This window comes from Myotis nattereri (assembly GCF_964212035.1).
Source record: "Myotis nattereri genome assembly, chromosome: 16".
NCBI classification, from domain to species: domain Eukaryota; kingdom Metazoa; phylum Chordata; class Mammalia; order Chiroptera; family Vespertilionidae; genus Myotis; species Myotis nattereri.
Genome location: NC_138091.1, coordinates 4,642,338 through 4,669,332, shown reverse-complemented (window position 1 = coordinate 4,669,332; position 26,995 = coordinate 4,642,338). Strand labels below are relative to the sequence as shown.

The 26,995-nt window shown below is 39.9% G+C and overlaps 1 protein-coding gene across 4 annotated transcripts in view; it reads left to right on the top strand.

Moving 5' to 3' along the window:
- The window catches only part of AKAP10 (A-kinase anchoring protein 10), a 104,097-nt gene extending 77,360 nt beyond the window's left edge, over positions 1 to 26,737 (top strand). For 2 of the 4 annotated variants that reach the window (XM_081110791.1, XM_081110792.1), the window contains 3 exons: positions 5,917 to 5,969; positions 6,863 to 6,958; positions 25,575 to 26,737. In XM_081110791.1, the coding sequence (XP_080966917.1) occupies positions 5,917 to 5,969; positions 6,863 to 6,958; positions 25,575 to 25,580 (155 nt within the window). In that variant the 3' untranslated portion in view covers positions 25,581 to 26,737. Of the gene's footprint in view, positions 1 to 5,916; positions 5,970 to 6,862; positions 9,028 to 25,574 lie in introns of those variants that run through there. The other 2 variants (XR_013997026.1, XM_081110790.1) reach the window with 1 other exon arrangement.
- The last annotated feature ends 258 nt before the right edge of the window (positions 26,738 to 26,995 follow it).

The following is a 26,995-nucleotide window of genomic DNA, read 5'->3' as shown; positions in this document are numbered from 1 at the left end:
TGTTGTTGTTGCATTATTTAGTTTATTCCTTTCTCTCCTGTATTTCTTGTAAACTCGTAGTTGTACTTAGGTCTTGATGATTTGGTTATAGTGCATCTAGGACCTAGATTCTAGGTGATGTTGTGTATGGTATTTTTAAAAGAATACACTCAAAATATAGCATGAGGAGAGGAAGGTACCTTTTACTTTTCATTATAGCCTTTTCCTTTTTGAATTTTCTTAACCGGCATGTTTTGCTGCTTAATCACCCACCCATCTCTTCCCCCATGGCTTCCTAGCAACTCTTTGCTGTAACCTACCAGTATCCCCTGTCTACCTTTCATCACTCTTCCTTTCACTGACTAAGCTTTCTCTGAAGTCCTTTCCCTGTTAGGGCCTCCACATAGCTGTTTCTTGGCCATGAAAGTCCTTCCATGGCTTTCACAACGCCTGGATCCTTCTCATCTCAGTATTCTTCCTTCAGAGAGGACTCCCCAGCCCAAATGAACTAAATCGTTCAGACAATTCACATACCACTTCTTCATTTTCTTAGTCACTGTCTGAACTTATTTTTATAAGAGAAAGTTTATTTAGAAAGTCGCAGAGATAGAAGAAGTGAATTGTAGAAGAAATGGGTTCAGGAAACAAGTTACAGGGGCAAACAAAGGGCCCTTGGAGCATAGGAGAGAGAAGGGTTTGAAAAAGGAGGGGCAAGGAAAGGTGCCACATGCTCCCGAGAGGGAGAGCGCTGAAGCTGTCTTGCTCATTTCTTGCATACTTGTTTTATAGTCTCTTTCTCTTTCATGACTAGAATATTACCTTTCTGAAAGTAGGGATTTTGTCTATCATATTTGACACTATATTCCCTGATTCAAAAATTAACCCTTGTACATACATGGTAGGCACTCATTACATATTTGTTGATTGGATTAATTAATCTAGAAGAGTTGGGAGAGATTTTCTCTCATATTTATTTTAATTATTTAATTTAAAAATCATTTTTAAAACTGACGTGGATACTAATATTTCTTATTCAGATTACGTTCTTATTCTGAGAATATTCACAGAGCCACACTCTCCCTTCTCAGACCCCAATACAGTAGAGATTTCTTACCATTTTTCAAGCTCATGCAAATCTTAGATGATACATCTGTGGATACCACCTCCTTAATCTATATACGAAGAAGTCGAGAGTGAGGGAAATTGTAACTTGTTAGGGATCACATAGCAGATTAAAAGCAACTCCAGCTTTGTTTTGTTTTCTTTGTTTTTGTTTTTCTTTTCTTTTTTTAAATTAAATCTTTATTGTTCAGATTATTACAGTTGTTCCTCTTTTTCCCCCCATAGCTCCCCTCCACCTGTTTCCCACCCCCCCACCCCCCGCCCCACTGTCCTCATCCATAGGTGCACGATTTTTGTCCAGTCTCTTCCTGCATCCCCCACACCCCTTTCCCCCCCCAAGAATAGTCAGTTCACTGCTTTTCTATGCCCCTGATTCTATTATAATCACCAGTTTATTCTGTTCATCAGATTATTTATTCACTTGATTTTTAGATTTACTTGTTGATAGATGTGTATTTGTTGTTCATAGTTTGTATCTTTACCTTTTTCTTCTTCTTCCTCTTCTTAAAGGATACCTTTCAGCATTTCATATAATACTGGTTTGGTGGTGATGAACTCCTTTAGCTTTTTCTTATCTGTGAAGCTCTTTATCTGACCTTCAATTCTGAATGATAGCCTTGCTGGATAAAGTAATCTTGGTTGTAGGTTCTTGGTATTCATCACTTTGAATATTTCTTGCCACTCCCTTCTGGCCTTCAAAGTTTCTGTTGAGAAATCAGCTGACAGTCGTATGGGTATTCCCTTGTAGGTAACTGAGTTTCTTTCTCTTGCTGCTTTTAAGATTCTCTCTTTGTCTTTTGCTCTTGGCATTTTAATGATGATGTGTCTTGGTGTGGTCCTCTTTGGATTCCTTTTGTTTGGGGTTTTCTGTGCTTCCTGGACTTGTAAGTCTATTTCTTTCACCAGGTAGGGGAAGTTTTCTGTCATTATTTCTTCAAATAGGTTTTCAATATCTTGCTCTCTCTCTTCTTCTGGCACCCCTATAATTCGGATGTTGGTACGCTTGAAGCTGTCCCAGAGGCTCCTTACACTATCTTCATATTTTTGGATTCTTTTTTCATTTTGCTTTTCTGGTTGGGTGTTTTTTGCTTCTTCATATTTCAAATCTTTGACTTGATTCTTGGGATCCTCTAGTCTGCTGTTGGGGGTCTGTATAATATTCTTTATTTCAGTCAGTATATGCTTAATTTCTAGTTGATCCTTTATCACAACCTCGAGGGTCTCATTAGATTTCTTGAGGGTCTCATTAAGTTTATCGGCGGTTTCTAGAAAATTCTTGAAAAACCTTAAAAGTGTGGTTTTGAATTCTATATCCAGTAGTTTGATTTCCTCCATTTCTGTCATTTGTGTACTGTTTCTTTGTCTCCGCATTTTTTTATGCTTCGCTGTGTTGACAAAGTGGCTTTGTGTGCTAGGTGTCCTAAAGGGCCCAGTGGCTCAGCCTCCCCAATTACCTGAGGAGGACACTCTTGGTGCACCTCCTTGTAGTCTTTGTGCACAGTCTTGTTGTAGTTAAGCCTTGATTGTTGTAGGTATCACTGGGAGGGATTGACCTCCAGGCCAATTGGCTGTGAGAATCAGCTGTGTCTGCAGTGGGAGAACTTCTGTGCTGGAGAACACCCCTCCGGGCAAGACTTGCTTCAATGGGGCTTTGGTGCTCACCGAGTCTGCCCCCTGAGTGTGTCCTTTATGGATCCGAGGAGCTGCAATCTGGATGGTCCCACTCTGACCACCGGGCACACTGGCTCCTGGATCTCTAAGGAGGTGCTAATCTAGCCTCTACCTGAGGCTATCCAGCAGGAGCCAGCTGTGACTCAATGTAAGTTGCCCTGGGGCCTTGGGCCAGCTGCAGTTTGTTAGGTAATTATCAGATTGCAAAGGGCCAGGGCTTTCCTATGCAAAAGCCTCTGTGGCTTGGGCGGGGCGGTGTCCCAGGTGATCAACAGGGCGAAGGGAGCAGTTATGGCTTCTCTCAGTCCTGCCCTCAGAGGCCCTGCTTCTCAGTGTCCCAGCAATCGCTGCAAGCACCCCCGTGAGAAAGCTGCCCTCAAGGTCCGACTGATGCCAGACAGTCCCGCTTCTCCCATATGAGTCTGGGTCCCCAGAGACTCGCCCAGAACTGGAGCTCAGAGCTTGAGACTCCCTCCCGATTGAAAAAGACAACCGTGTCCACAGCCGCCAACCCTCTCCGCATGTGCCTTTGTACCTCTGTATTTTACTTCCGCTCCTCCTCTGAGTCTCGGTATGCTTTTCTCTTTCCTTGTAGTTCTAGAATTTCCACTCAGCCAGCCTTCCTGTGGTTCTGGATGATGTCGGTTTTGTCTTTTAGTTGTATTTTTGAAGTGGTTGTGCGAGGCAGCAATCTCCAGTGTTTACCTATGCCGCCATCTTGGTTTCTCCGCAACTCCAGCTTTGGTTCAGAATACCATTTTGACAACAGTTTGCAATTTGGCTCCCCTTCTCCCTTCTTCTCCTTCTTTGCTGAGGGCTACTGCAAAGAGTGTTCATTATTTGCCAGTCTGTAGGTTCAATTTGCAGTTTGTTTTTTAAAAAATATTTTTTAATTGACTTTTTAGAGAGAGGATGGGAGAGGGATAGAAAGATCCATAAAAGAGAAACTTCATAGATCGGCTGCCTCCTGCACGCCCCCTACTGGGTATCAAGCCCCAAACTGGGGCATGTGCCCTGACCTGGAATAGAACAGAAATTGAACTGGTGACCTCTTGCTTCCTGGATCGATGCTCAACCATTGAGCAACACTGGCCTGGCCAGTTTGGGTTTGAAACCCTGATAATAGAGCACAGAGGACAGGGTTGAGTTTGAGAAGGGTGTATCTCGGAGGCTTCTGAGAGTATGACAACTTTGCTTGTGGGGCAAGCAAGGTACTTTGAAATGTGAAAGTGTATCAGGAAGGAATTCTAAAGGATATTGTGAACATGTGGTCCCTGGAGTGGCTGTTCTTGGTGTTGGATGCAATGGTGGGAGAGGAAGCTGTCTTATACAGTGGGGCCTTGACTTACGAGTGTCCCGACTAACGAGTTTTTTGAGACACCAGCGGTCTCTGGGCCGATTTTTTGCATTGAGTTGATAATTTGAGTTAATGAGCTCCTTAATGAGCTCGGTCTCGGAAGGAATTAAACTCGTAAGTCAAGGCCCCACTGTATTGTGAAAGCCCTTTCATGTCATATTGAGAAACCCGATTCCTGTCATATAGGCATCAGGGATTTCTAAGCAGAATACTGACTAGATACATTTTTCTAGTAGTAGTATAGGAATGAATTGGAGTTGAGGAGAGACTGGTATTAGAGAAACCAGTCAGGTAGTGGGTTTACCTAATAATGTAGATAGAAAAAAAAGAGGATTTGAAGGTAGATAGTAGTAGCAGGAATTAGAAAGAAGGTCAGATTTATAAGACTTCCAGGGTGGAATTTAAGAGACTGCATTTAAGGTAGAATTTGGTGACAGACTTCATATGGAGAGTAAATGAGAGGTAGGTTGAGTTTTTAAACATGGGTTCCCTGGATGAACAATTATGTTAATTTTCAATAGAGGATTAAGTTAATTTCTGAGGTGGAGGATGAGAAAAAGTAGGTGGGAGACAGATGAGAACATGTTAAGTTTGGGATGCATTTAGGAGAATTTGTAAGCATGGGTTTGAAACCTAAGGACCAGTTTTAGTTACTGCATTTTGAAGGAAGGTAGACACACAGGAGGCAATGAGATGCCCCACCGAGCAAAGAGGGAGAAAAGAAGGCTGGGAATGGGATCCTGGAGAAGCCCAGGTTAAAGAGGAGGGAATACGCAGAGGAGAGTCAGAGGTGGGGGAGTATAAGTAAAGGGGAGAGTGTTAGCAAGTAGGAGCTTGTCAACAGTGCGACTGCGGGTGAGCCTGAAGAGAGGATGCAGTGGGTAAGTGACAGCCATCTGAGACGCCAGGCAGAGCTTGTGATGTTGTGGCTCTGCTGACTCTGCTTGACCGTAAAATTTAACTACACAGTATTCAAACTTTTAGCTAGAAATACAAATCATTAAGGGCAAAGAATCAGGTTTTGTATTGTTCATGAATGCTATGTATAGTTCTGTCCCAGTCCTTGAATTAATCTGCACCTTGCCTAAGAAATAATCTACCAACCACTTGGTTTAAGGCAAAGTTAGGAGTTGAACCTATTTGTATTAATGAAAGGGTAAGCTGTGCATTTCATTCATGGAGATAGAGGCCAACCTACTGCCTTGGTGATTTTTCAGCATCTGAGTACAGTTGGAGATAGGCTTGTGTGTCTACTAGGAAGTTGAGGTGTACTATGACTTGGACAGAGGATGACTATTTAAAACTCCACTTCCTCAGCTAATTTATACAGCATGTAGCAAGCAGCATAATCTACACTTGAAGCCCTTTTGTATAGTAGTTGCTCGGGAAGGTTTGCTTACATAACAAGTAGATTATAGCTCCTAGATTCTTACCCAGAATTAAATCTAAGCCATGGCTTGCTTTTGCTCTTTTAGCTTGCTGCAAATCTAACACCACATGAAAGTTTCTTGTATCAAATAGAAGAAAAATCCAGAACTCAGAAACAGGTTTTCAAAGGTTTTTCAAAGCATGATGTTTGACAGTTAAATACTCTATTATGGAGACATCATAATCAGTTTCTGTCAATAATAGTATTCCTTAATGTTTTAGAGAAGATTGTACCAAAAAAAAAAAAAAAAAAAAAAAAAAGGATGTCCACCATGTCTGGAAGTAGCTTGTACTTAACAGCATTTTTAATGTCAAATTATGCATGAAATCTACATTCATCTTTGGCTTTTGTTTACTAGGATCCATGTTCTCACAAGCTATGAAGAAATGGGTGCAAGGAAATACTGATGAGGTAAATTCTACTTTTAGTGTAAAGAGATGCCCGTTTGTAAGCAGCACCTTGTCTAATTAAGGTTTCAAGATTCTCTTTCTTTAGTTGCTATGTTGAGCCAGCGTGGCATATCATTACTCCCTTACCCAGAACGTAACAAGAAAGGGTGGGCCTTCTTAACAACTCATAATTGCCTGGTGGAAGCTATGGAGGTATCTTCAGCCCAGAGATTCTGGCCACTGACAGATAACCTTGTAATTAAGTTTCTATCAAACAGCAGGCATCAGTAATCAGTGTAGACACAAAAGCTTCCTTTCTCACTGTCATTTTTACTTTCAGGAATGGAGGCCTCCTTTTTGAATAGTAAAGTACATTGAAAGATGGGAGTAGAGAAAGAAAAATGTTTTTGTTTTGAGAACTAACATGAAGATTGTGTCATGTCAGGTACCGGTAGCTGATTTTGGACGACAATGAGTAGCATATTAATATATCATAGCCAGCCCTAACCGGTTTGGCTCAGTGGATAGAACGTCAGCCTGCAGACTCAAGGGTCTCAGGTTCGATTCCGGTCAAGGGCATGTACCTTGGTTGCGGGCACATCCCCAGTAGGGAGTGTGCAGGAGGCAGCTGATGGATGTTTCTCTCTCATCGATGTTTCTAACTCTCTATTCCTCTCCCTTCCTCTCTGTAAAAAAATCAATAAAATATATTTTTTTAAAATTTATTTAAAAAAAAATAATATATATATATATATCATAGCCAGAGAGTGGCCCAGGTTCTTTCAGACATGGCAGTGTGCTTATCTAAACAGGTAGAAATTATATGCATATACAATTGTGTTTAGAGCACTGAAATGTATGTCTTGATTCTTTTAATAAATAACTGTTATCAACAGTTTCAATTATTTCTTTTAGGCCCAAGAAGAGCTAGCTTGGAAGATTGCTAAAATGATAGTTAGTGATGTTATGCAGCAGGCGCAATATGATCAACCATTAGAGAAGTCTACGAAGGTAAGGATGATTTTTGTTCTGATGTAGCTTGTTTAAAACTGAAAAGCATTAGATTCCAGGTTCTATGTATTTTAAAAAAGACATACAAGAGCCTCTGCTTCTGCCTTTGAAGGATGAATTACTACAGGAATTACCCTCTCATCATAAACAACTAGAGAACTGGCAAACTAAATGAAACAACTATCTCCAGATATTGGGCAACAGGAAGGAGAGGGCTGTAATCCTTAAAAGAAGGATAACATTGAGGTGATCCATAGCTCACTTCTCAGAAGCAATTTCTAAAGTGCAGGTAGGGGAAAACCTAACAGAGTTCATAGTCATGCTGAATTGACGACTCATAAACTGAACTGGAGAGCCCAAGCCAGGGTGGTTAGAAGTCATAGAACAGGATACCAGAAAAGGAGCTACACAGAAAGAAGGCTCCAAAGATATTTAGAGAGGTCCCTTCAAGCCTTGGTTATGTACATGTGTTGGGTAAAAATGTCCATGGCCAGGGAAAGAATACTGGAAATTAACATGCTAAACAACTCCTGGAACATGGGGCTAGGAATAGTTGACGTTTTTACTAACCGTTGTGGACAGATCTTGTAATACACAAGTCATTGGGTAGTGTCCTCGGAAACATGCCTTACTATCTGAGCTAATTTGGCTCTAGAATAAAGCACCTTAACCAAGCTTAAAAGCAGTTTTTGGAAGGATCAAACTGCTCTGTAAGTAGCAGCTGCATGCCAGAACAGAGGCCAACCCTCCTTAAATGAACAACAAAATTCAGCACTTAACAGTGTAAAAATACAATGTCTGACATCACATCAAAAATTACCAGGCACACACAGAAAATTACCAGGCATGCAAGGAAGCAGAAAAACTTGACTCATAATCAGGAGAAACACAATCTGTAGCAAACAAACTATATAAAAAATACTGAATACAAAAGAACTCAGGAAAAAGGAGGAAAAGGAAGAAAGAATCAATGGGACAAATAGAAAATAAATGGAAAAATGGTAGATTTAAATTAAATCATACTAATAATTATATTAAACATACGTGATTTAAATAGTCTAGTTCAGTGGTTCTCAACCTGTGGGTCTCGACCCCTTTGGCGGTTGAACGACCCTTTCACGGGCCGCCTAAGACCATCCTGCGGATCAGATATTTACATTATGATTCATAACAGTAGCAACATTACAGTTATGAAGTAGCAATGAAAATAATTTTATGGTTGGGTCACAACATGAGGAACTGTATTTAAAGGTTCTGAAAGTTGAGAACCACTGGTCTAGCTGAAACACAGACATCATCAGATTGAAAAGGCAGAACCCAGTTATATACAGTTTATTCCTGAACAACATGATTTGAACTGCATAGGTCCACTTACACACAAAATTTTTCCATTGACTGCAGTTCAGTTTTTCCGTGCAGTTCCAAAACATGTCTTGTCTTTAGCCAGTTTTGCTCAGTGGGTTGAGTGTCAGCATGTGGACCGAAAGGTCCTGGGTTCGATTCTTGCTCGCAGATCTTGCTTGCAGGCTCCTCCCCGGCCCGGGCCCTGGTCAGGGCTTGTGCAGGAGGCAACCAATTGATGTTTCTCTCTATCTTTCCCTCTCTTTTCCACTCGCTCTAAAAATTAATGGAGGAATATCCTTAGGTGAGGATTTAAAAAACAAAAACAAAAAAACCTGTGGTGTTCAATGACGGTCAGCTGGTCAGCTGGCTGACTTAAGTTATATGCTGGTTTTCAGCTGTACAAGCAGTTGTGGCCACCTGCCCCCCAGTATCATTCAGGGTCAACCTGCTCTATACGAAGCCCACTAGCCCTGGCCGGTGTGCTTCAGTAGATTGGGCATCGTCCCATGCACCCGGGGGTTGTTGGTTTGATTCCCAGTCAGGGCATGTGAACAGGTTGTGGCTCAATTCCTGACAGGGGGCATGCAGGAGGCAGCTGATTGATGTTCCACTCTCACATCGATGTTTTTCTCTCTCTTCCTCTCCTTTCTCTCTGAAATCAATAAAAACATTTTTTTAAAAAGTAAACTGTAATAGCTATGTTACTACAAGTCAGAGTAAACTTCAGAAAAAATAAGGAATATTACCATGCACAAAGGACATTTATCTGATAAAAAGGTCAGTTCCTCAAGGACCTAAATGACATTTGTAAAACAATGCATCCAGCAACAGTAGAACATACATTCTTTTGGCATTTACATGAAACATTTACCATATTCTGGCCCATAAAACAAGTTTCAATGAATTTTAAAGGATTTAAATCAGACAGTTCTCAGACCATAAAGGAATTAAACAGGAAATCAATAATGGAAAGATATGTAGAAAATCCCCAAATATTTGGAAATTAAACAGCATACTTCTTAAGGTAACTCATTAGTCAAAGAAGAAATTAAAAGAGAAGTTGGAAAATATTTTTATTGAATTAAAATTAAAATTAAACAGTATTTGGAGGATACAGCTAAAGCAGTACTTAGAGGGAAACTTAGAGCATTAAATTTAGTAGACAAGAAGAAAGGTCTCAGTCTGTTTTAAGAATCTAGGAAATAGGTAAAACCCAAAGAAAGCAGAAAGAAGGAAATTATAAGGATAAAAGTGAATATCAATTACATAGAAAACAGGCAGACAATAGAGAAAAATCAAAACCTTGTTCTCTAAAACACCAGTTAAATTGATAAACTTCTAGCCAGACTACATGGGGGAGGGGAAGAGGAAGAGATAAGCATGAATTACCAATACCAGGATTGAAAAGGGGACATCAATACAAATCCAACAATTATTAAAATTCTAATAAGGTAATATTAGAACTTCGTGCTAATAAGTTCAACAGCTTGGCTGAAATGGAGAAATTCCTTGAAAAACAAATTTCTTCTCAATCAAGAAGAAATAGATAACCTGAATAATGCTGAATTTGAGGGGTTAATATAAAAAATTGAACTTGAGGGGTTAATATCCAAAATATATATGGAATTTAGACAACTCAGAAGCCCAAAGGGACCCAAATATTCTGATTTAAAAATTGACGAAGTGCCGAAACCGGTTTGGCTCAGTGGATAGAGCGTCGGCCTGCGGACTGAAAGGTCCGAGGTTCGATTCCGGTCAAGGACATGTACCTGGGTTGCGGGCACATCCCCAGTGGGAGATGTGCAGGAGGCAGCTGATCGATGTTTCTCTCTCATCGATGTTTCTAACTCTCAATCCCTCTCCCTTCCTCTCTGTGAAAAATCAATAAAATATATTTTTTTAAAAAATGACAAAGGACCTGTTTCCAAAGAAGACATACACATGGTTAACAGGTACATGAATATCACTAATCATCGGGGAAATGCAAATTAATTACAACCACAGCAAGATACTACTTTACATCTGTTAGGATGACACTGAAGAAAAAGACATGAGATAAGTGTTGGTGAGGATATAGAAAAGAGGAAACCCTTGTTCACTATTTGTGGAAATGTAAATTGGTACAGCCACTTGGAGGTTCCTCAAATAATTAAAAATAGAACTACCACATGATCCAGCAGTCCACCTCTAGAAATATATTTGAATATCTTGAAGAGATATCTGCACCTCCATGTTCATTTCAGCATTATTCACAATAGCCAAGATAAGGAAATAACCTAAGTGTTCATCAACAGATGAATGGGCCAAGAAAATATGTGCATGTGTGTAATGGCATGTTATTCAGCCAAAACAAGGAATGAAATCCTGCCATTTGTTACAATGTGAATGGACGTTGAGGACATTATGCTAAATGGAACAGTCAGATGGAGAAAGAAATGCTGTGTGATTTTACTTTCATGGAATCTAAAAAGTTGAACTCATCCGTAGCCAGTTTGGCTCAGTGGATAGAGCGTCAGCCGGCGGACTGTAGGGTCCCAGGTTCGATTCTGGTCAAGGGCATGTACCTGGGTTGCGGGCACATCCCCAGTGGGGGTATGTGCAAAAAAGTCAATAAAATATATTTTAAAAAAATAAATAAATAAAAATAAAAAGTTGAACTCATAGAAACAGAGAGTAGAATGGTGGTTATCACGTGCTGAGGGTTTGAGGAAATGGAGAAACATTTGTCAAAAGAGTACAGCCTTCTAGTTAGTTATAGGAGGAATTTGTTCAGGGGATCTAATGCACACCATGGTGACTATAGTTAACAGTTTTGTATTATATACTTGGTTGCTTATAGAGTAGATCTTAAATATTCTCACTATTTAAAAAAATAATTATGGCCCGGCCAGCGAGGCTCAGTGGTTGAGCGTCAGCCTATGAACCAGGAAGTCACAGTTAAATTCCCGGTCAGGACATATGCCCAGTTTGCAGGCTTGATCCCCCAGTGTGGGGCCTGCAGGAGGCAGCCAATCAGTGATTCTTATCATTGATTTTCTCTCTCTCTCTCTCTCTCTCTTTCTCTCTCTCCCTCTTCCTTCCTCTCTAAAATCAATTTTAAAAAATATATTTTTTTAAAAAGCAGATTCTATATTTTAAAAAATAATAATTATGTAAGGTGATAAATATAATAACTAATCTTATTGTGGTAATCATTTTGCATTACATATGTGTATCAAACCATGTTACATGCCTTAAATTTATATGATATCAGTCAAATTGCAGGGGCAGGGAGATAAAAGGAATTGAATTGGTAGTTAAAAACCTTTTCACAAAGAAAACTCCAGGCCTAGATAGAATTTAAAGAAGAAATAGTACCAATTCTAGACAGACTTTCAGAAAATTAAAGAGGTAATATTTTTTAGTACATTTAATGAGGCCAGTATTACCGTAACACCAAACATCAAAGACATTACAAGAAAAGAAAACTATAGACTAATATACCTCATGAACATACATGTAAAATCCTTAACAAATATAAGGAAATACATCAGAAATATATAAAAAGGATAGTACATTTCAGGAAAGCAAGGTTGTTTTGATATTTGAAAATAAATTATAGTAATTCATCATAAAAACAAAAACATGATCATCTCAATCAGTGATTCTCAACCTTCCTAATGCCGAGACCCTTTAATACAGTTCCTCATGTTGTGGTGACCCCCAGCCATAAAATGATTTTCGTTGCTACTTCATAAGTGTAATTTTGCTACTGTTATGAATCATAATGTAAATATCTGATACGCAGGATGTATTTTCATTGTTCGCGACCCACAGGTTGAAAACCGCTGCAATAGATGTAGAAAAAAAATGACAAAAATCAACAGTCATTGATTACAAAACTATAAGGAAACAAGGAACAGAAAGGAACTTCCTAAACCTGATTAAACTGACAGCTGAAATCATATTAATGGAAAAGACTGAATGCTTCTATTATTTTTTTTTATCTTAATTGTTGAAAGTAGTACATACATCCCCCTTTTCCCCCATAACTCCTTCTGGCCTGCCCCAGACCTTCACTACCCTGTTGTTTGTGTCCATGGGTTATGCATATATGCATACAAAAGAATGCTTCTTTTTAAGTAGGAAGAAGGCAAGGATGTCCATTTTAAAACATTTGCACTGGAGATCCTAGCCAGTGCAAGAAGGCATATTGTTCGTAAAGGAAGGACTAAAACTGGCTGTCTTTGCAGAAGGCATCATTATTTCTTTAGAAATTCCTAAGGCTGCTTTATCCAATATGGTAGTGACTGAGGAGCCATGTATGAATGATATAGAACATTACAGAAAGTTCTGTTGGACAATAGTGTCTTAAGTAATCTACAAGCTATTACAACTACTAAGTTTAGCAATGCTGCATTATACAAGGTTAATATACAAAAATGAATTGTATTTCTATAGACTAGCAATTAACAACTGGACATTGAAAATTTAAAAACAATAAAGTCTATAGTAGCATTGGAAACCATCAAATTCTTAGGAATATGTTTAACAAAATATGTATAAGATTTGTACAATATAAACTATAAAACAACTGAGCCAAATTAAAGATTCAAATAAAAACATCATGTTTGTGAATCAAAAGTATGTGGCTAAGGTGTTATTTCTCCCGATGATGATGATGATTGAGGTATAATAGACATATAATACTAGCTTCAGGTATACAGCATATTGATTCAATATTTGTTTGCATTGGGAAATGATCCCCACAATAAGTCTACTTAATTCACCATATACAGTTACAATTGTTTTTGTAATGAGAGCTTTGAAGATCTCTCTTAGCAACTTTCAAATACACAATACAATATTATTAATTATAGTTACTATGTTGTACATTATTCAAGACTAGAGGCCTGGTGCACAAAATTCTTGCACAGGTAGAGCCCTTAGGCCTGGCCTGAGATCAGGCTGATTGAGGCCTTCCTTCCCCAGCTGCCAGCTGCTGACCAGAGCCTTCCTTTGTTCCGCACCGCCCCCTGGTGGTCAGCACATGTCATAGTGAGTGGTTGAACTTCCAAGGGGACAATTTGTATATTAGCTTTTATTATATAGGATTACTAATAGATTCAGTGTTCCAGCAGGCTTTTTTTATAGACATTGACAAGATCATTATAATATTTATTGGGAGATGTAAATGAACTAAAATAACAAAAAAAAAGTTGTGAAAAAGGAGCACAAAATTTTAAGACTAACACTGCTTGGCTTTACACGTATTGTAAAGCTACATGGTCAAGGTGGTGTGATATTACGTAGGGGTAGACAAAGATTGTTGAACAAACAGGGTGCAGAAGCAGAGCCTAATTATGAAGTCAATTGATTTTTTATACACAGGGTGGGGCAAAAGTAGGTTTACAGTTGTGAGTGCACGAAACAAAGTTTATTCTTATATTATTATGAATTGTATTATTTTCCATACCAACAACTGTAAACTTCCTTTTGCCCTGCATGTGCCAAGGTAATTCAATGAGAAAAATAATGTCTTTTTAGTTTATAGTATAAAAACAACTAGATATACATATGAAGAAGGGAGGAGAAAATGAGTCTTGTTCCTTACAGCATATACAAAATCAACCCCAAATGGATCATAGACCTAAATGTAAGAACTAAAACTATAAAACTTATAGGAGAAAATCTTTGTGGTTTAAGTTAGGCAAATTTCTTAGTTCATACAAAGCATTAGATATAAAAGAGAAAAACTGATAAACTGAACTTCATCAAAACTAAAAACTACTCATTAAAAGACATTGTGAAGAAAATGAAAAGGCAAATTATGAACTGGGATAAGATATTTGCCAAACATCCTTCTGATAAAGGAATTGTATCCAAAATAATATAAAGAACTTTTAAACTCATTAAGAAGAGCAACAATCTGATGTGTTTTTTTAATGGTCAAAAGATAACAACAGACATTACACACATATTTACAGATGGCCAATATTCACATGCAAAGAGCTATCTCAACATCATTAGTCATTAGGGAAATGCAAGGTAAAGTCAGTGATATACAGCTACATACCCAATAGAATGGCTAAAATTAAAAAGACTGACAGTATCATGTGTTTGCAAGGTTGTAAAGCAATTTGAACTTCAATACACTACTGGCGGGAATGTAAAATGCTACAGCCGCTTTGAAAAACCATTTGGTAGTTTCTTAATAAGTGAAACATAAGCTACGCAGGTTTCCTTAGGGAGCTAAGTTCTTCATTGTTGGACTGATGATATTCCTCCATGAAAACCGTACCAGTCTCCTGCCCGGAGGGCAAAGATCAGACTGCTAATGCCGTGTTCCGGGAGCCGCGTGCAAAAAAACGAGAAGGCTCAGTGTTCGTTACTTGTACCCCCCCCCCCCCCCCCAGTTGCTCTCTTTTCAGCATAGCGCCCTATGCCTCGGTCTTGCCTAATATACGACCCTAGATTTTAATCTGCTCAGGGACGCAGTCTCAGGTGATTCTGCCTGTGCTGGTTTTCAGGCTGATCAGGATGGTGGAATAGCTGTAGGGCGTTAATTTCTAAAACCAGGCTTTTAAGAAACCCCTATGTTTGTGTCCACCCTCCTCCCTTTACCATAAGCACTGGTGACACCAATCCCCGGGCTGTGAGGAGCTCCGGGTTGTAACTCAGGTTGCTTCCCAGCTTTTTTCCCTTTTCTGTTACACTCCACTTGCTTCCAGCTTTTGCAGCTTTGTTGTTGTTTCCTCTCCTGTCAGTATTTTCGTTCATCTGAAGTAGTGTGGTATTTTAACAGTGCTGTTTTAAGAAGGAGTGAATTGAATGGGTGTGATGAGGGAATTCTGACTTGCCAGGAGGTAATACTCTTTCTCTATAGCTTCACCAGCTAGTTCTAGCTTTGCCCACAAGAGCCACACAAGTAACCTTTAGAAAATTGAAGACAGCCACTTAGTTCCCTCCCAGTCTGTTCTTCAAGCCAAACATTCTCAGTTCAACCTTCAACCATGTTGCTTTCTTTTTTTTTTTTTTTATTTTTTTTATTTTTTTTTTTTTATTGCTTAAAGTATTACAATGGGTATTACATATGTGTCCATTTTATCCCCCCGCCCTAGACAGTCCCCTAGCCTCCCCTATCCCCCAGTGTCTCATGTCCATTGGTTATGCTTATATGCATGCATACAAGTCCTTTAGTTGATCTCTTACCCCCCTACCTCCTGCCCCCCAACCCTCCCCGGCCTTCCTGCTGCAGTTTGACAATCTGTTTGAGGCTGCTCTGCCTCTGTATCTATTATTGTTCAAAAGTTTATAATGGTCTCTATTATCCATGAATGAGTGAGATCATGTGGTATTTTTCCTTCATTGACTGGCTTATTTCACTTAGCATAATGCTCTCCAGTTCCATCCATGACGTTGCAAATGGTAAGAGTTCCTTCCTTTTTACAGCAGCATAGTATTCCATCGTGTAGATGTACCACAGTTTTCTAATCCATTCATCTACTGATGGGCACTTAGACTGTTTCCAGATCTTAGCTATGGTGAATTGTGCTGCTATGAACATAGGGGTGCATATATCCTTTCTGATTGGTGTTTCTGGTTTCTTGGGATATATTCCTAGAAGTGGGATCACAGGGTCAAATGGGAGTTCCATTTTCAGTTTTTTAAGGAAACTCCATACTGTCTTCCATAGTGGCTGCACCAGTCTGCATTCCCACCAGCAGTGCACAAGTGATCCTTTTTCTCCACATCCTCTCCAGCACTTGTCGTTTGTTGATTTGTTGATGATAGCCAGTCTGACAGGTGTGAGATGATACCTCATTGTTGTTTTGATTTGCATCTCTCGGATGATTAGTGACTTTGAGCATGTTTTCATATGTCTCTTGGCTTTCTGAATGTCCTCTTTTGAAAGGTGTCTATTTAGGTCCTTTGCCCACTTTTTGATTGGATTGTTTATCTTCCTTTTGTTGAGTTGTATGAGTTCCCTATAAATTTTGGAGATTAGGCCCTTATCAGATATGACATTGGCAAATATGTTTTCCCACACAGTGGGTTTTCTTGTTGTTTTGTTGATGGTTTCTTTTGCTGTGCAGAAGCTTTTTATTTTGATGAAGTCCCATTTGTTTATTTTCTCTTTAGTTTCAAGTGCCCTAGGAGCTGTGTCAGTGAAGAAATTGCTTCGGCATATGTCTGAGATTTTGTTGCCTTTGGATTCTTCTAGAATTTTTATGGTTTCCTGTCGTACATTTAAGTCCTTTATCCATTTTGAGTTTATTTTTGTGTATGGTGTAAGTTGGTGGTCTAGTTTCATTTTCTTGCATATATCTGTCCAATTTTCCCAACACCATTTATTGAAGAGACTATCTTGGCTCCATTGTATGTTCTTGCCTCCTTTGTCAAATATTAATTGAGCATATTGGTTCGGGCCGATTTCTGGGCTCTCTATTCTATTCCATTGATCTATATGCCTATTCTTGTGCCAGTACCAGGCAGTTTTGAGAACAGTGGCTTTGTAATACAACTTGATATCTGGTATTGAGATCCCACCTACTTTGTTCTTTTTCAGGATTGCTGCAGCTATTCGGGGTCTTTTTTTATTCCAGATGAATTTTTGGAGAGTTCGTTCTAGATCTCTGAAGTATGCTGTTGGTGTTTTAATGGGAAGTGCGTTGAATTTATAGATTGCTTTGGGTAGTATGGACATTTTAATGATGTTGATTCTACCAATCCAGGAACACGGTATGTTCTTCCATCTGTTTATGTCTTCCTCTATATCTTTTTTCAACGTCCTGTAGTTTTCTGAGTAGAGGTCTTTTACCTCTTTAGTTAAGTTGATTCCTAGGTAGCTTAATTTTTTTGGTGCAATGGTAAACGGGATTGCTTTTATAATCTCGCTTTCTGAAAGTTCACTACTGGTGTATAGAAATGCCTCCGATTTCTTGGGGTTAATTTTGTATCCTGCTACATTGCCAAATTCATGTATTAAGTCTAGTAGCTTTTGGATGGAGTCTCTGGGGTTTTGTATGTATAATATCATGTCGTCTGCAAATAAGGACAGTTTTACTTCCTCTTTTCCAATTTGGATGCCTTTTATTTCTTCTTCTTGCCGAATTGCAATGGCTAACACTTCCAGTACTATGTTGAACAGGAGTGGTGAGAGGGGGCATCCCTGTCTTGTTCCTGTTCTTAGGGGAAATGGTGTTAGTTTTTGCCCATTGAGTATGATGTTGGCTGTGGGCCTGTCATATATGGCTTTTATTATGTTGAGGTATGATCCTTCTACTCCCACCTTGCTGAGAGTTTTTATCAAAAATGGGTGTTGAATTTTGTCAAATGCTTTTTCTGCATCAATTGATATGACCATGTGGTTTTTTTCTTTCAGTTTGTTTATGTGATGTATCACGTTTATTGATTTGCGGATATTGTACCATCCTTGCATCCCTGGGATAAATCCTACTTGGTCATGGTGTATGATCTTTCTGATGTACTGCTGGATCCGATTTGCTAAGATTTTGTTGAGGATTTTGGCATCTATGTTCATGAGGGATATTGGCCTGTAGTTCTCTTTCATTGTGTTGTCTTTACCTGGTTTTGGTATTAGGGTGATGCTGGCTTCATAGAATGAGCTTGGAAGTTTTCCTTCCTCTTGAATTTTTTGTAGTAGTCTGAGGAGGATAGGTTTTAGTTCTTCCTTGAATGTTTGGTAAAACTCCCCTGTGAAGCCGTCTGGTCCTGGGCTTTTGTTTGATGGAAGCTTTTTGATGACTGCTTCAATTTCTTCCATAGTTATTGGCCTGTTGAGATTTTTTGATTCTTCCTGATTGAGTTTTGGAATGTTGTATTTTTCTAGGAATTTGTCCATTTCCTCCAGGTTGTCTAGTTTGTTGGAGTAGAGCTGTCCATAGTATTTTTTAACAATCATTTGTATTTCTGTGGGGTCTGTTGTTATTTCACCTCTATCGTTTCTGATTTTGTTTATTTGGGTCCTCTCTCTTTGCTTCTTGGTGAGTCTGGCTAGAGGTTTGTCAATCTTGTTTATCCTTTCAAAGAACCAGCTCTTGGTTTCATTGATTTTCTGTATTGTTTTTTTGGTCTCTATGTCATTTATTTCTGCTCTAATCTTTATTATTTCCTTCCTTCTGTTCACTCTGGGGTTTTCTTGTTGCTCTCTTTCTAATTCTTTGAGTTGTAGAGTTAGATGATTTACTACCATGTTTTCTTGTTTTTTGAGATAGGCCTGTAGAGCTATAAACTTCCCTCTCAAGACTGCTTTCATTGTGTCCCATAGGTTTTGGATTGTTGTGTTTTCATTGTCATTAGTTTCCAGGATGTTTTTAATTTCTTCTTTGATCTCATTGGTAACCCAATCAATATTTAATAGCATGCTATTCAGCTTCCAGGTGTTTGAGTATTTTTGGTTGTTTTTATTGTAGTTTATTTCTAATATTATGCCATCGTGGTCTGTGAAGATGCTTTTTATGATTTCAATCTTCTTGAATTTGGGGATACTTTGCTTGTGACCCAATATATGGTCTATTTTTGAATATGTCTTATGAGCATTTGAGTAGAATGTATATTCCCTGGCTTTGGGGTGGAGTGTTCTGAAGATGTCTATTAAGTCCATCTGATCTAGTGAGTCATTTAGGATTGCTGTATCTTTGCTGATTGTTTGTCTAGAGGGCTTATCCAGTGCTGTCAGTGGTGTATTAAAGTCCCCTACTATGATTGTATTGTTGTCGATCTCTCCTTTGATATCTTCCAGGAGTTTTTTTATGAATTTGGGTGCTCCTGCATTGGGTGCATATATGTTTACCAGAGTTATATCTTCTTGTTGTATTGATCCCTTTAGTATTATGAAGTGGCCTTCCTTATCTCTTGTTATGGCCTTCACTTTGAGGTCTATTTTGTCCGATATAAGTATTGCTACCCCAGCTTTCTTTTCCTTTCCATTTGCCTGAAAGATATTTTTCCATCCTTTCACTTTCAGTCTGTGTGAGTCCCTTCTAATGAGGTGGGTTTCTTGTAGACAGCAGATGTATGGGTCATGTTTTTTTATCCATTCAGCCACTCGATGTCTTTTGTTTGGAGCATTTAGTCCGTTTACGTTTAAAGTTATTATTGAAAGGTACTTGTTTGTAGCCATTTCTGTTTTTGTGTGGCTGTTTTCTTTCTGAGCTTTTTATTTCTTATTTTTATACCAGTCCCTTTAGCATTCCTTGCATTGCTGGCTTGGTGGTGATAAACTCCCTTAGCCTTTTTTTGTCTGTGAAGCTTCTTATTTCCCCTTCAAGTTTGAATGATAGCCTTGCTGGATAGAGTATTCTTGGATTCAGTCCTTTGCTTTGCATCACTTTGTAAATTTCAGTCCATTCTTTTCTGGCCTGATGTGTTTCTGTTGAGAAATCATTTGACAATCTAATGGGAGAGCCCTTGTATGTAACTTTCCGTCTCTCTCTTGCAGCCTGTAAGATTCTCTCTTTGTCCTGAACATTTGCCATGGTAATTATGATGTGTCTTGGTGTGGGTCTTTTCGGGTTCACCTTGTTTGGGACTCTCTGGGCATGTGTGACTTTTTTCTTCCCCACCTCAGGGAAGTTTTCTGATATTATTTCTTCTAATAGGTTTTCTAATCCTTGTTCATCCTTTTGTTGTTCTGGTACTCCTATTATTCGTATGTTGTTTCGTTTCATGTTGTCCCAAAGCTCCCTTAGGCTGTCCTCCTGTCTTTTAATTTTTTTCTCCAATTGCAGTACATTTTGGGTGTGTTTTGCTTCCTTGTCTTCTAATTCACTAATTCGGCCCTCCGCTTCTCCTAGTCTACTGTTGATACTTTCAATGGAGTTTTTCATTGCAGCTATATCACTCTTCATTTCTTCTTGGGTCTTACTTAAGTTGTTGATTTTTTCATCTGTTTCTTCTAGCTTCTTCCATATGTTATCGATTTTTTCATCTGTTTCGTCTTGCTTCTTGCAGAGGTTGTCGATTTTTTCCTCCATCCGGTTTATGCACTCTAGGACCCTTATTCTGAATTCTTTTTCTGTCATGTTGCATGCCTCTGTATTGCTTAGCTGCTTTTCTGGAGAGTCCTCCTTCTCTTTCCTTTGGGGGTTTCTTTGTCTACCCATGTTTGATCTCACTGACATATCTAGACGTTGAGTCGTTCAGTGGTTGCTCCCTTGGTGGCAGTGACTCCTTGATCTGTGGTTGCTCTTCGGGCGGTTGCGGTAGCAGCTGCTCTTCAGTTGGCAGCAGCTCCTCTGGTGGGTTCTGTTCACAGCTGTGGTGGCTCTTCTGGCTGGTGGGGCGAGGTTTCACGTACAGCTGCTGTTCCTCGGCAGAGGGTGTGTTGCTCAGGAGGTTGCTGTTGCTTGGACCTGCTGCGTTGATTTAAAGGCACAAAATACAACACAACAAGGCACCACGTACCAGGCACTATACACAAATATATTCACGATATTAATAACCCCAAATAAAGGTGATCAACCGAATTAAGAGAATTAGGGAACAAGGAAGAAGAAAGAGAAAAAGATAAAAGAGAAAAAGAAAAGAAAAGTAGGGACCAAAAAAAAAGGAGTGCAAAAATGAAATCTGGAAAAAGAAGGGGGGAAAATAAAAGCGAGAAAAGAAAAGAAAAAATAAAAAAAGAGCGAAAAGAGAGAATGAAGTGGAAGAGGGGGAGAGACTTTTTATATGAGGAGAATACTCCTATAGAACAGCCATTAATCCCAACAAATTCCAGCAACAGCTCCCTGGAGATGAATGCAAACTAGAAACAACCAATAATATAACGATGAAAATAGAATGGAGAACACTAATCCCAAAATAAAATAAAGAGAGAATAAAATGGCACTTTAAAAAATGGTAAAATGGTAGCAGTAGTAATACTGGTTAAAAATAAGAAGGTAGTAATTAAAAGGGTAAAATCAGGTGATGGAAAAAGAAGAAAAGAAAAAAAAAAAGAAAAAAAAAGAAGAAAAAAAAAAAGAAAAAAAATTGGTTTCTTAGTTAAAAGGTGGAAGGAAAAAAAAAAAAAAAGAAAGAAAAAAAAAAATTGCAGTAGTGAAGGTCCCTTGGTTCTTCTATTCTTCAGTGTGGCTCGCCTTAGACCTGCCAGGTATTCAGGAGAGTGTTGAGTTTCCCTGCAATACACTGTTCCTCTGTGTTGTAAACCACAGTCCTTATTTTAAAGCAGACCGCTTTTGTTTCCCAGACTGCCTTATTTTGTGTTTAGCAAAGAGTCAGTTTGTGGGTCAGCCTCTGGGTGGCAGTGTTTTGGGGTTGGCCTCTGAGGCTATAGGGCCTTTCTGTCCAGTGGAAGTTCACTGCCCGGAGCTGGCTGCGTAATAGTTAGTTACCAGCGCTGTGTTGTTGCTGGGATTGAAAATCCCTCTATAGGCCAGACCCTGTTAACTCCCAGGGACTGATCAGGTTATTTTAATCCTTGATCTTGTACAGGGTGGAATCTGGGTGTGGCTGTGCTCCTTGCCTGGGGGCTGGGGGGAGGAGTCTCACTCTCCGGAGAGAATGGCTGCCCCAGTCCTGTGCTCAGGGGTGTCTCAGCACTCAATTTGCTGCCACCTCTCCCGGCTCCCCCTCTCTCCTCAGTCTCTCCCCAGATTCCACTCCTCCGCACACTCTCCCTCTCTTCAGCACAGGTGAGTGTCTGTATCCGAAATGTCCCATGAACAGGATTCAGTGAAAACAATCAAACAAACGCCGGCCGCGGAAACGGGGAAGGCTTGGTTTCTGTAAGCTTCTTCTCTTACCGGCACTGCATGGTCTGGTCAGCTCTTCAGGCTGCCCCCTTTAGGCTCAGTCCTCTGTGATCACAGCACTGAGCTCTCAATTCCCCCAGCGGCGCCAGGAATCCCGCGGTTCTCCTTTCCCCCGTCAGGGGCTGTGCCTGTCCCAAGGGACGCGGCTGCCGCGCGGTCTCCCTCCGACTCTCTGGGTTCAGAGGTCTGGCAAACTTTCCTGCCCAAATCCCTGGGTTTTTTTTACCTTTCCTGGGGAGTTCTGCTCTTCTCGGCTGCAAACCGTCTCACCAGCTGAGCAATTTCGCCAATTCGGTGTGGGTGTTACTAGTTTCAGCTGCTGACTCCATTTGCTCCGGGACACGACCTGGGACGCGTCTGCCTATATCGCCGCCATCTTCCCTCTCCAATCCATGTTGCTTTCTCTAACTTCATTTGAGTCACAAAAACTTAATGTGATAGGAGAATTTCTCATCATATTTTTGTGACATCATTAAACTCCTCTATCATTTACATTACCAAAAATTAAGAATCATTAAATATGTTCAAATAACATCCCATATAACCCTCAGTAGTTTGGAGGGCTTGAATTTAGATTTAGGTCCAATACCACTTTTTCCTTGTTAACTTTCTAGACAACTTGTCACTGTAAGAACTGTCATTAGCAGAGCTTGATTTAATTTTGTTAACTTTAATTTTTTAATTACAGTTGATATACAGAGCTTGGTTTAATTTTTATATTTTTACTGAGCTGATTCTTGCCAAAGCTCTGTTCAGTTTTGCAGACTCTATCTTCTTTTCTTCGTGAGGGTGATAATTTTTGTCTATATTTAATGTTATTGGCTCCATCAAACCTAGAATAGCAGAGAGCAAGATAAGGTGTATTAAGAAGTGCAAGGTAGTTGTTTTTGTGATTCCCCATTATGTTGGTGGTCAAATGTTTGTGAACATGAGAATGTTTTTTAGAAACTATTTTGGACCCTGGCAGGTGTGGCTCAGTTGGTTGGGCATTGTCCCGTGCGCTGAAAGGTTGCTGGCTGGATTCCTAATTGGGCACATGCGCAGGTTATGGCTCCATTGGGCTCCATCCCAATGGGAGGCATGCAGGAGGCAGCCAATCAGTGTTTCACTCTCTCATCGATGTTTCTCTCTTCCTCCACCTCTCTTCATCTCTCTCTCTAAAATTCAATAAAAATACAGTCAAACCTTGGTTTTTTAATATCTCCCATCTCAAACAATGCGTTCTCAACCAAGTTGTTCATGTGGAAAAAATGTCTCAGTTATTGAAAGAGCTTGGTTTTCTACAGCCCTTTCTGGCTGATACATCAGCATGACAAAAAGTGTCTCTCAGGCCACAAACAAAGGAGAGAATGTGCTAGTATAAGTCAGTTTACCATAACATCTCAGGAAATTGTGCTGTGAATATTTTTGTGGGTTTGTTGTTGTTGTTGCTAGAGAAATGAGAACAATTTTAAAACATAGGCCATCAAGAGTGCTAATGTTGCTAAGGTGTGAAGGAAACAATGATCACAAGCAAATAGAGACGTAGAAAAACGATTGTTGAGCCCTAGCTGGTTTGGCTCAGAGGATAGAGCATCAGCCTGCGGACTAAACGGTCCCAGGTTCGATTCCGGTCAAGGGCACATGCCCGGGTTGTGGGCTCGATCCCCAGTGTGGGGCGTGCAGGAGGCAGCTGATCAATAATTTTCTCTCATCATTGATGTTTCTATCTCACTCTCCTTCTCCCTTTCTCTCTAAAATCAATAAAAATACATTTAAAAAACAAAACTGTTATTGATTTGGATAAATGAAAAGCAGGTAGCCAGTGACAGCAAGAGAAGAAGCCAGCCACCTGCTGAGTCATGAAAGACACTCCTGGAATGAGTACTGGAAGTGATTCCTTTAAGCAGCGGTTCTCAACCTTCCTAATGCCGCGACCCTTTAATACAGTTCCTCATGTTGTGGTGACCCCCAACCATAAAATTATTTTCGTTGCTACTTCATAACTGTAATTTTGCTACTGTTATGCATCGTAATGTAAGTATCTGATATGCAGGATGTCTTTTCATTGTTACAAATTGAACATAATTAAAGCATAGTGATTAATCACAAAAACAATATGTAATTATATATGTTTTCCGATGGTCTTAGGCGACCCCTGTGAAAGGGTCATTCAACCCCCAAAGGGGTCGCGACCCACAGGTTGAGAACCGCTGCTTTAAGGCTAGTAGGGGTGGTTCGATAAATTTAAAAATGAAGTGTTTGTTTATAGATTAAATAGTGCATTAGACTTTTACTGTATATAAGAAAGGTTAAAACGGAATTGTCTGGAGGTCTGGAACGAATTAATTGACATTATTTCTAATGGGGAAAAATGGTTTTGTTTTTGAACAAATCACTTCTTGAACAGCCTTCCAGAACAAATTAAGATCAAGAACTGAGATTCCACTGTATTAAAAAAAGAAAATAAACCATTTTGGAAAGCAGATGTATAAAATTAGGCTTTTCATTCTAGGTATATTCAGATGTTATTACCATGTGCTTTTCATGTTTAAGGTGCACAGATATATTTTGCAGTATTGGGTGTTTTAGGCTTGCTGGGCCTTCTCGTTGGCTGGCCTCGGGGCCAGCAGTGACTGGCGTGGGAAAGCACGAGGCCAGCAGCACTGGCTCACCAGGAGCACGCTTTAGTCAGTACGTATGACCTTTTGCAAATGACTGTCCTTTTCCAGTCTCTTATTTTCTTACCAGAAATCAGAGAAATTGGACAAGAAAAATCTCTTAAGATCCCCTTCTCTCATTCCATGATTTTATGAACGTGAGAAATCCTCTTTATCCTGTGTTGCTACCTCTCTGCTTTGAATCTGCTACTCTGCATTTGCCTGAAGAGTGTTTGGCATTGAACATAAACTGCCTTACAAGCATTACTGAATTGTTTCCTGTGTGGATGTCCCATCTCACAAATAACACGGACCATGATGTCTTCTGTGATGTTTGTCTCCTCCCAGGCCTGCGAGCAAACAGACACTCGGCCTCACAAGTGTGGTCATTTTTTCTTCCGAGGGCATTTGACTTTCATATCGTGGTTCTTCCTTCACTTAATCCGCTGTGCGTGGTCATTTAGGTTGTTTTGGGTTTTTCCCTGTTACAAACAATATTCTAATGAGAGTCTGTATATGTAAGTCCTTGCCCTCTCTTAGGAGTATGCTGTTGGTTCATTCCTAGAGGCAGAATTAGTCTGTCATAAAGTAGATATTTTGTTCTAATATCTATTGCCAAAACGGAAAGATAAAAGCAATTCTGGGTGCCAGTCCTTGTTATGTAGTAACCTTAGGACAAGTTACTTAACCTCTTTAAACTTTCATTCACACATTTGTAAATAAAGATAATTGTAGTGTTTTACCTCACGGGTGGTAGTCGGAACTGGTGTGTAGTAAACATTCACTAAGTGTTGGTTCCCTTCTTCCTTAGTCTGTAATATCCTGTATCCCTGGTTATAGAAATGTACCTGACCTTTTTCTTTTTCTTTTTTTCAGCTATGACTCCATCCCTGAGATAAAGGAAATCTGCTTTTGAAAAATAAGAACGTTTTTCCTTTGGTTGGATTTCTAACACAGCCAATGAAAGCAAAGCTCTGTGTTTGCTTTCTCTGATGTATCAGCTGTTGTTCCCAGCAAGAGTGGCAGACAATCCTGGCCTTCCACCATAAGCAGAGTGACACGTAGACATACTTGCTGCACAAGATGTTCACAAGCGAAAGTCATAAAGAGACAAAGTGGTATTGTTTACATTACTAGAAAATTAGTAGTTTTCTAATGGCAATAACCCATTTATGAGAGAGTTTTAGTCCACTGGAACAGACAGGGACCACACACTGTGGCAGGCAGGTAAGCGTAGAGCTGATAGTTGATGCACACTCTGTAGTGGTCGCCCACCCTTAATGGCATTGTAAAGTGGGTACCAGAGGTGCTTTGCTTTGGCCTCTTGAAACAAGTGGGAGTCAGCCCCTCCGAGAGGGCCGGGCAGCTGGGTTGGCGGTGCGTGCTCAGACCCTGTTCCTCAGTGGCACGGGGCGAGGCTCCGTGTAGTCTGCCTGCACAAAGGCATTGGTTTGGAAGGAAGCTGATATGTCACAGGTCAAGTCCAAGTGACATTGTCCTTCTTTTTGGCAACACTATCCAATTTTCACATTTTAATGGCTCCTGAGATGCAGTATACTTACAGCCGGTCTCTCCCCTGCTAGCCCCAGGGCGAATCTCCTGTGCTGCTAGCATTAGGACTTCTCCGCTGGAGTTGCGTGCTCCAGGTCATCTAACTTCCCTTCAGAAAACATCATAACGGTCACTCCAGTGTCCCCCTGTGGGACCTTGAGCAATGTTTATTGCTGGATTGTATGGTTTTTTTTTAAGAAGGTGAGAGGGCAGGGTCTGGGGGGAGGAAAAGCACTCACTTTTAATGGTCTCCTCTTTCTTTGCTCTGAGCTGGAAAGTATGCAGCGGGTGGCCTCCCTCCTGCCTGTCTCTAGGACAGTAAGAGACTGCCTCGCTGCACTCTGCTCCGTTGGCTCCTGGGTCTGCTGATGGGCTGCCGCATTGGCGAATGCACTCCGCCGGCCAGGCGATTCAGTGGTTCCCACCACATAAGACTGTCTGAGAGGAAAGAGTGTTCTTAGGTGTGACTGCTTGTGCTTAGACTTTGCAAAAAAAAAAAGACACAAAAAAAAAGATTAAAAAAAATATATAAATATATGTAATTATTAATCACCTCTGTCCTTGAGAAAGTCTTGAATGAATAGAGAATTTATTCCACTGCAATATTTGATTGTATAGAGAGAGGCACACTCTTTCATCAACAGAAGAAGCAAGAAGGCTGTGTATAAGTTTTTGGTACTATGTACCACCTCTGTTATTCTTCTAGAGCTGAAGTATTCATGTACTTAAACCATATTCTATTTAAT